The 10,127-nt window shown below is 42.1% G+C and overlaps 1 protein-coding gene across 1 annotated transcript; it reads left to right on the top strand.

Annotated features, from left to right (window-relative positions):
• The first annotated feature begins 600 nt into the window (after window positions 1–600).
• LOC110062770 (uncharacterized) lies at window positions 601–8,306 on the top strand. Its single transcript, XM_089271201.1, has 4 exons — window positions 601–2,203; window positions 2,433–6,630; window positions 6,777–6,843; window positions 7,113–8,306. Exons 1-2 carry the CDS (start codon window positions 682–684, stop codon window positions 6,617–6,619), a joined length of 5,709 nt encoding a protein of 1,902 aa, XP_089127327.1. The 5' UTR covers window positions 601–681; the 3' UTR covers window positions 6,620–6,630; window positions 6,777–6,843; window positions 7,113–8,306.
• The last annotated feature ends 1,821 nt before the right edge of the window (window positions 8,307–10,127 follow it).

Raw genomic sequence — 10,127 nt, forward strand, 5'->3', positions numbered from 1 at the left:
TTTACCCACAGAGCTTTCCTCAGCAACCTGTTGTTCACCCACTTTTGCATTCCAGTCATCTACGACCAGGAGCATGTCATGTCTTGGTACTCCATTCACAAGCTTTTTAACTGATCATAGAAGGCGTTTTTCGCCTCTTCATCTGCGTCATTTGTTGGAGCATAGACTTGGATGACTGTTGTCTAGATGATGCATTAGTAGAAACGAACTTCTATAACAGGGTCATTTATCGGTCTCTAGCAGTCTAAGCATTCAGCAACCTTGTTTGACATGAATATTTCCGTTCCTCTCGATCAGATGTACATCGTCATGTTAGACAGAAAGACATTTCCCAGCATTTAAGAGGAGAGCGTTGGTGACACTAGCTAAGCTCACTGAAATCCAATACCAGCGCTTAGCTCGTACATGTGACATTTCAAACCATGCACTTTGGACAGTTAAGGAAAGTTATGCGTTAGAAGTACTAGAAAGACTATAAACTTGTGACCGTTACAGCTTTTTCGGTTGAAAACGTATACGGGCTGCAGGGCTTAAGGGCTTTAAGCTCTAAGTATGTTAGATTGCTAAGTTTTAGCATTACTAGGCTGTTAGGCTGTACTACTTTCGGAAATAGTATGGTGATCTATGTCTATAATAAAACCTCTTAGACAATAAACAATTTCCACTGCCATACACGCAGAAATGGAACAACGGGGATCAAAAGTTTTAGAGCATCAGCAGCAAGAAACACGAACCGACGGTAAACTTGAAAGCGCTTGTAAAAGCCAGGGTAATAGCAAACAAGCTGTCGCAAAAAACATACGACATCTTCCCATTGCCAACAAATTCAGCTACGAGGCAAGAGAAAAAGATACCTGTGGTACTCGTGGCAGGAATTATCACCGTCTCGAGTATTTTAAGCAAGTAAACAATCACCTCCAACAACGTCTCACCATTACTGAAGATGTGGGTGATAGGGGAGAAGAACGACGTGCCTATGCCAACCTTGGAAATGCTTATCAAGGAGTCACTGATTTTAAAATAGCCATAAGTTACCACGAGCAAGATCTCAGCATTGCTGAAGGAATTGGTAACCGTGCAAAAGAAGGACGTGCCTATGCCAACAGTGGAAACGCTTATAAAGGAAATGGTGATTTTAAACAAGCCATAAACTACCACGAACAAGATCTCAGCATTGCTAAAGAAAGGAGTAACCGTGCAGGAAAAGCATGCGCCTATTGCAATCTTGCTAATACATGTGACAGTCTTGGCGATTTTAAACAAGCCATAGAGCACTACGAGCAATATCTCACCATTGCTAGAGATGTGAACGACAGGGCAGGAGAAGAAGGTGCCTTTGCCAACCTTGGCAATGCTTATCAAGGTCTCGAAGATTTTAAACAAGCCATAAAGTACCACGAGCAACAACTCACCGCAGCTAAAGAAATGGGTGACAGGGCAGGAGAAGGAGGGGCCTATGGTACCCTTGGCAATGCTTATTGCAGTATCGGCGATTTTAAACAAGCCATAAAGTACAACAAGCAACGTCTCACCATTACTAAAGAAGTGGGTGACAGGGCAGGAGAAGGACGTGCCTATGGTAACCTTGGCAATGCTTATCAAGGTCTCGGCGATTTTAAACAAGCCATAAAGTACCACGAGCAATGTCTCACCATAGCTAAAGAAGTGGGTGAACGGGCAGGAAAAGGACGTACCTATGGTAACCTTGGCAATGCTTATTACAGTATCGGCGATTTTAAACAAGCCATAAAGTACCATGAGCAACGTCTCAAAATTTCTAAAGAAGTGGGTGACAGGGCAGGAGAAGGACGTGCCTATGGTAACCTTGGCAATGCTTATGACAGTATCGGCGAATTTAAACAAGCCGTAAAGTACCACGAGCAGAATCCTAGCATTCCTAAAGAAGTGGGTGGCAGGGCAGGAGAAGAAGGTGCCTATGGTAACCTTGGCAATGCTTATCAAGGTCTCGAAGATTTTAAACAAGCCATAAAGTACCACGAGCAATGTCTCACCATAGCTAAAGAAGTGGGTGAACGGGCAGGAAAAGGACGTACCTATGGTAACCTTGGCAATGCTTATCAAGGTCTCGGCGATTTTAACCAAGCCAAAAAGTACCACGAGCAATATCTTACCATAGTTAAAGAAGTGGGTGACAGGGCAGGAGCGGGACGTGCCTATGGTAACCTTGGCAATGCTTATGACAGTATCGGCGAATTTAAACAAGCCGTAAAGTACCACTAGCATTCCTAAAGAAGTGGGTGGCAGGGCAGGAGAAGGAGTTGTCTTTGGCAAGCTTGGCAATGCTTATCGAGGTCTTGCCGATTTGAAACAAACCATAAACTGCGAGGAGCAACGTCTCACCATAGCTAAAGAAGGGAGAAACAAGGAAGGGGAAGGAGTTGCCTCTAGTATTCTTGCCAATACTTATCGAGGTCTCAGCGATTTTAAACAAGCCATAAAGTACCATGAGCAACGTCTCACCATAGCGAAAGAAGTAGGTGACAAGGCAGAGGAAGGACGTGCCCATGGTACCCTTGGCAATGCTCATCGAGGTCTCGGCGATTTTAAACAAGCCATCAACCGCCACAAACAATGTCTCACCATAGCTAAAGAAGTAGGTGATAAGGTAGGAGAAGGACGTGCCTATGGTAACCTTGGCATTGCTTATCAAGGTCTCAGCGATTTCAAACAAGCCATAAAGTACCACGAGCAATGTCTCACCATAGCCAAAGAAGTGGGTGACAGGGCAGGAAAAGGACGTGTCTATGGTAACCTTGGCAATGCTTACCAAGGCCTCGGCGATTTTAAACAAGCCATAAAGTACCACGAGCAATGTCTCACCATAGCCAAAGAAGTGGGTGACAGGGCAGGAGAAGGACGTGCCTATGGTAACCTTGGCATTGATTATCAAGGTCTCGGCGATTTTAAACAAGCCATAAAGTACCACGAGCAACGTCTCACCATAGCTAAAGAAGTGGGTGACAGAGCAGGAGAAGGACGTGCCTATGGTAACCTTGGCAATGCTTATCGAGGTCTCGGCGATTTTAAACAAGCCATAAAGTACCACGAGCAACGTTTCACCATAGCCAAAGAAGTGGGTGATAAGGTAGGAGAAGGACGTGCCTATGGTAACCTTGGCAATGCTTATCAAGGTCTCGGTGAGTCTAAACAAGCCATAAAGTACCACGAGCAACGTCTCAGAATAGCTAAAGAAGTGGGTGACAGGGCAGGAGAAGGAGGTGCCTATGGTAACCTTGGCAATGCTTACCAAGGCCTCGGCGATTTTAAACAAGCCATAAAGTACCACGAGCTAGATCTCACCATAGCTAAAGAAGTGGGTGACAGGGCAGGAAAAGGACGTGCCTATGGTAACCTTGGCAATGCTTATCAAGGTCTCGGCGATTTTAAACAAGCCATAAAGTACCACGAACAATGTCTCACCATAGCTAAAGAAGTGGGTGACAGGGCAGGAGAAGGAGGGGCCTATGGTAACCTTGGCAATGCTTATCAAGGTCTCGGCGATTTTAAAGAAGCCATAAAGTACCACGAGCAAGATCTTACCGTAGCCAAAGAAGTGGGTGACAGGGCAGGAGAAGGACGTGCCTATGGTAACCTTGGCATTGCTTATCAAGGTCTCGGCGATTTTAAACAAGCCATAAAGTACCACGAGCAACGTCTCACCATAGCTAAAGAAGTGGGTGCCAGGGCAGGAGAAGGATGTGCCTATGGTAACCTTGGCAATGCTTATCAAGGTCTCGGCGATTTTAAACAAACCATAAAGTACCACGAGCAACATCTCACCATAGCCAAAGAAGTGGGTGGCAGGGCAGGAGAAGGACGTGCCTATTGTAACCTTGGCAATGCTTATCAAGGTCTCGGCGATTTTAAACAAGCCATAAAGTACCACGAGCAACGTCTCACCATAGCTAAAGAAGTGGGTGACAGGGCAGGAGAAGGAGGGGCCTATGGTAACCTTGGCAATGCTTATCAAGGTCTCGGCGATTTTAAAGAAGGAATAAAGTACCACGAGCAACATCTTACCATAGCCAAAGAAGCGGGTGACAGGGCAGGAGAAGGAGGTGCCTATGGCAACCTTGGCAATGCTTACCGAAGTCTGGGCGATTTTAAAGAAGCCATAAAGTACCACGAGCTAGATCTCACCATAGCTAAAGAAGTGGGTGACAGGGCAGGAGAAGGAGTTGCCTATGGTAACCTTGGCAATGCTTATCAAGGTCTCGGCGATTTTAAACAAGCCATAAAGTACCACGAGGAACATCTCACCATAGCCAAAGAAGTGGGTGCCAGGGCAGGGGAAGGACGTGCCTATGGTAACCTTGGCTATGCTTATGACAGTATCGGCGATTTTAAACAAGCCATAAAGTACCACGAGCTAGATCTCACAATAGCTAAAGAAGTGGGTGACAGGGCAGGAGAAGGGAGTGCCTATGGTAACCTTGGCAATGCTTATCATGGTTTCGGCGATTTTAAAGAAGCCATAAAGTACCACGAGCAACATCTCACCATAGCTAAAGAAGTGGGTGCCAGGGCAGGAGAGGGACGTGCCTATGGTAACCTTGGCAATGCTTACCGAGGTCTTGGCGATTTTAAACAAGCCATAAAGTACCACGAGCTAGATCTCACCATAGCTAAAGAAGTGGGTGACAGGGCAGGAGAAGGAGGTGCCTTTGGTAACATTGGCAATGCTTATCAAGGTCTCGGCGATTTTAAACAAGCCATAAAGTACCACGAGCAACGTCTCACCATAGCTAAAGAAGTGGGTGACAGGGCAGGAGAAGGACGTGCCTATGGCTCTCTTGGCGATTGTTACTATAGTCGTTTGAAGTTTAGAAGAGCCATGGAGTACCATGAGGAGCATCTTTGTATTGTTAAAGGAATTGATGACAGGAGAGGACAAGTATCTGCCTTTTTACTTTTTGCTGATATTTACTTCAGGCTTAGTGATTTGGAGAGAAGCATAAAGTACTCTTTAGAAAGTCTGAAGATTGCGGAAGAGATAGGGGACAAGCATGGCAAAGGAAGAGCGTATTGTCGTCTTGGAGGATCTTATGTGCGACAACGTGATTTTAAACTGGCCAAGAAATACCTCAATCTGCATCTGAAGATCGCCAAAGAAATAGGAGATATGTGTGGAGAAGGATGTGCATATATGCGCTTAGGCTGGAGTTGTGAATTGTCAGGTTCTTTGCATGAGGCTCTGGTTTGTTATCAGTGCAGCGTAAAGGTGTTCAATGGCATAAGACGGCTTCTTCAGTTTCAAGACACCTGGAAAGTTTGCTTTCGTGATAAGCATCAAGAGGTGTACACCCGTCTGTTCAGACTTTTGTTGAAGCTTTCCAAGACTGACGAGGCTTTGAGTGCTGCTGAACAGGGACGAGCTCAAGCTTTAATGGATCTCATGGCATCAAGTTATGGCCTTGAATTACCTCTGCCTTTGTCTCTTGAACATAAAGAAATGATGTCAGACATAGCAAGCGATACATCTTTTCAAATAGTTTTTGTAGCATTTGAGGGTAAAAAGATCACCTTATGGGTACTCAGCAAAGGAAAAGATGCTCAGTTTAGACAGAACGACGTAAAGGACAGAGATGCGTTTAGCTTTCTAATGAGCTTAACCAAAGCTGCTTTCAAAGAAAACAAGTGTGGTCGCTCTTTGGAACTGCAAAGAGGTGATGAACTACAGCCTACGAAAGTCTCTTGCCAAACAGAGCAGTCATGCTGGCAGAACAATTCCTTAAAAGTTTTGTATCGTAGCATTTTTAGCCCCATCGCGAAGTTCCTAAATGGTGATGAACTAATCATTGTCCCGGAAGGTCCACTAGGCCTTGCTCCTTTTGCTGCGTTTGTGGATGAAGCTTCAAGATACCTCAGTGAATCTTTCAGGATCCGCATGATTCCGTCGCTGACAAGTTTGAAGCTGCTTGCTGATTGCCCTGATGACTACCACAGCAAGACTGGGGCACTTCTCGTCGGAGATCCATGTCTGAAGGAAATCACAAACATCTTTGGTCAGCCCAAAATATCGCAGTTGCCATATGCCAAAAAGGAAGTAGAAATGATAGGCGAGATTCTTAACACCACTCCGCTCACGGGAAAAGAAGCAACTAAGGATGAGGTGCTGAAACGGATTGGCTCGGTTGCTTTGGTACATATTGCAGCACATGGAAAAGTGGGAAGTGGTGAAATTTTCTTAGCCCCTAACACAGAACGGAGGTACTCGGATCCTGAAGAGAAGGACTATATCATGAAGATAGCAGACGTACACGCTGTTCAGCTACGAGCAAGGCTTGTTGTGCTTAGTTGCTGTCATAGTGGCGAAGGAGAGATCAAGGCTGAGGGAGTGGTTGGTATTGCTCGGTCTTTCCTGGGAGCTGGTGCTCGCTCCGTTCTGGTGTCTCTCTGGGCAATTGATGACGAGGCCACGATGGAGTTCATGAAGAGCTTCTACCTACACTTGAGGGATGGAAACAGTGCCAGTGTGTCCCTTAACCAGGCCATGAAATGTCTCCGGAAGTCATCAAAGTTTAGTGAGGTGAAGTTCTGGGCTCCGTTTGTACTTATTGGTGATGATGTCACACTAGATTTTGAAGAAAAAGGATAGGAGCATTGTGGGTAAGATATATTTTAAGACTCTTAAAATATGTTCTTTTCGGGATAAAGAAATCAAGATGATGCAATGTAATGCGCCTTTAATGTTGTCGTTCTTAGCAATTTTAGTGTACTTTTCAACCTTGTTCTTTTTAAATTTTTATTTTTAGTGTTCACGGTATGCACAGATGGGATGCAGATGTGCTGAGGCGATCGTAAATCAATCCGACAGTTGAGGTAATTAGTATTTGTTTTAAAGGAAAATATAAGCTATCAGAAAAGAGTTTTCTATTATTCTTTAGTCATCTCTTAAGCACGCAAACACAGTAATCATGATTCCAGATGCTGGATGATCTTTATCCGAAGAACAACTTGCCCAAAAATTGGAAATGAATATAGTACTTAACAAATGAACAAACTCATAAATAAATGACCAATGTCTTATTAACTATGCTGCGCAGACACAAGTTATTATTTAAAATGTTTTATTATTATTATTTTTGCAGAAGCTGAAGTTAAGCACGTACAGGGAGGACAAAAAATTCCACACGATTGACTCCTATTCTGTTCTACATCAGTCCGTGTTTCCCTTGTGATTCTTAATAAGCTTAAAAATGATCTTCATGAGATACTAGCTGGTGTGAAACATTGTTATGGATTCGAAGCACGTCTTATAATCGTAACACGTTGTAGTAATTTTTCTCTTAGAATATTTAATCACAGTTGTACTCTAAAACTTAAAAAGATTGGTCAGAGGAGCGTTTCTCAAATTAAATTACTCACGATTCTCAGTGATGTTAACAGTTTAGCTTCTGACATTTTTATAGGATTTTCGTTGCTTTATCTCGGAGTTAATTTGTTTTTTTGGCAGAGACTAGGAGGAAAAGGCGAGTGAAGACACAAGTAGCGAAACGTTATATATTTAGACTTTCACATCCTGCCATATATTGGAAATTATATTTTATGTTATTCAAGTTTGACAAAATGCGTTAGTCTGTTTGCACAGAACACCTACGTAAAACGGTTTAAAGATTGAGTCTTTTTTATGGTTTTTCACCTAAAAGAGTATAGTCGATTATTGTCTTTTCCTTTGTTCGGTTTTATTACGCAGAGGAAACAAAGACAACCTTGGTTAATATCGTCACATTTTTCACAGTAGTGCATTGCTTGTGTACAAAATTTGCTAATTACACGTATATGGATTAAAGTTACAATAGCTGGTAGTACAAGTAGCAATCACAATTAAGTACATTTACAAGAACTTCGACATTAAGATTTTACCTGATCAGCAGGAAAGACTAGGAAAGCGAATGAGATTTTAGCATTTACACGTACCTAACCGCCTTATAGCTATTTTCTTTAAGGTAGAAATGAGGTTTCGTCTGTTCGGGCCGTGGTAAGGTTGGAATTACATATCTGTGAGGTGTGATCATGCTTTTCTGAATACTCAGTTTGGTTTGGAAAAATCCGGCAAACAATCTGTTTCTTTTTTAATTATACTATACTGCCTATGTTTATTCTCCGTCATAAAAATGGAGAATTCTCAATGTGATACATAATGAAGCTAAGATCAGTTGAATTTACATCACAGAGCGCCGAGGGATGGCGAGATGCTGGGATGAAAACGTAAAAAGCCACTTACCTTTAACTGTAAACAGATGGGTGCGACTTTACCAGATAAACCCAACTTGGCAATGTCCCGTGCTCCTTTTTATTTGTTCGTTACAGATATGCTAAATTTATTGCATTATATGTTTTTCAAAATAATCATCACTGTAATATTTAGTCAAGTTTAGACAGATCAATTCAACTGCTCATTGCTTTGAATTTCAACGTACTATCACAAGTGACCTCGACTTATTTGCTGTGGAGATGATCATCTCATTTTCAAGATTCTTTGGTGTAACGAAAAAGAACTGTTTTCGTCTATCAACACGACAAAGGAGCAAAGTAAACCAGTTGAATTTAATCATATCTCACAGAGATGACAGTGCTTCCAGCCCGGATGACAATCTCGCAATCCAGCCAAAATGAGTGCATGTTGACCTAACAAAAGAGTTCGTGTTGTCACGCTTCAAGTCTGATTGTTGAATGATACTTTCACAACAAGGGACCTTAATGGACTGGGAACTGTGCTACTAAAGGACTTTACAAGTGTTTTACATTTGGAAGAACTTGAATGTGAATCAGTGCGAATTCCAACAGCCGAGATGAACTGAGGAGTTGTATGAGTTACTGTTCGTTTATTGTGTACAGTTGAAAGAAGATTCAGTTTGCAGATGCATCTTAATTGTAATCTTTTACTTGTGGGCTCTTTATTCTCCCACAAATAGTATACCATAACCTCAGAAATAGTATAGGGTAACTTCAGAAATAGTATAGTATAACCTCAGAAATAGTGTAGTATAACCTTAGAATAGTATGTTATATGGCCTCAGAAATCTTATATTATTGCAAAGATTTTGTATCGCGTTACTCAGATCGGAGCGGAGAGCTTTTGAGGACCACATCCATTTTTAACGCCTGCAACTTGAAAGCATTGAAGAAATTGACTGCAAAGTTGAAACGTTTTCCTAAAATTTATCTGGAAACAATTTGGCATTTCATGTGATTGGTCAAGAAACTTGATGTTCTTTTTCTTATTGTCAAGTGGCAATGGTTTTTTACGGGCATGCTTTTGAAATTGTGAATTTTGCAGTGTTGAATCAAAAATTGCCCCGGATTAAATTCTACATTCCTTTTATTACTTTAGCCTTCTCTATCGGTTTAGAATATTTTTGAACCCTCGTTGGAGATCTTCCAACGTTTGTAAAATCATGAGATTCAAGATGGCGGATACAAGAGAGCTGCTGTTTAGAATTAATGGCTTTACTTCACGTGATAAGAGATGGTCATTCTATGTTATGGTCCTTAAAGGAAATATTTTTCATCGTCATTTCATTTGCAAAGCTTCCATTCTCTAAGAGTTACAGGGGTATGGCCTCAAAAAGCTCTCCTTCTCCGTCCGTGAAGAGCAAACAAAAGGCCAGTAAAAATAAGATTAACGTGGATATGTTTACGGGAACTCCTCACGGAATTGATCGGAGAAACAAATTAGGGCAGGTTAATTGTTTGCCGTACTAATGGATGAATTTTTATCGAATATAATCTTCAGCCGTTAAATTTTAAACTGTTCGGTCAGTCTGTCGAAGAATAGCTCATATGAAGTGTTTGTTATCGCAGATATGCCCACGTTAATAATACTTAAAGGAATTTGAAGCTGCCATGCGTGATAAGTAAGAAATCGAGTGCACTTTTGTGCATGGATTATTTAGGTGTGATAAGTCGTAATTGTAGTTAAATGAAGATCTTTGGCAGATAAATGGGGGGGGGGGGGGTAGTGAAGAAATCAAGCTCTACGCCACGTATATCAACAATTTATTTGTCGCGCATACTTTTCGGGCATCTTGCAATCACGTTACTCTTGATCAACTGAGGCTGAAGTTTAAAGCAGTTAATCCTACATATGATGCCACGAAGCT

The sequence above is a fragment of the Orbicella faveolata genome, unplaced genomic scaffold (genome assembly GCF_042242905.1).
Source record: "Orbicella faveolata isolate gen_17 unplaced genomic scaffold, um_ofav_v1 contig_34, whole genome shotgun sequence".
Taxonomy (NCBI): Eukaryota; Metazoa; Cnidaria; class Anthozoa; order Scleractinia; family Merulinidae; genus Orbicella; species Orbicella faveolata.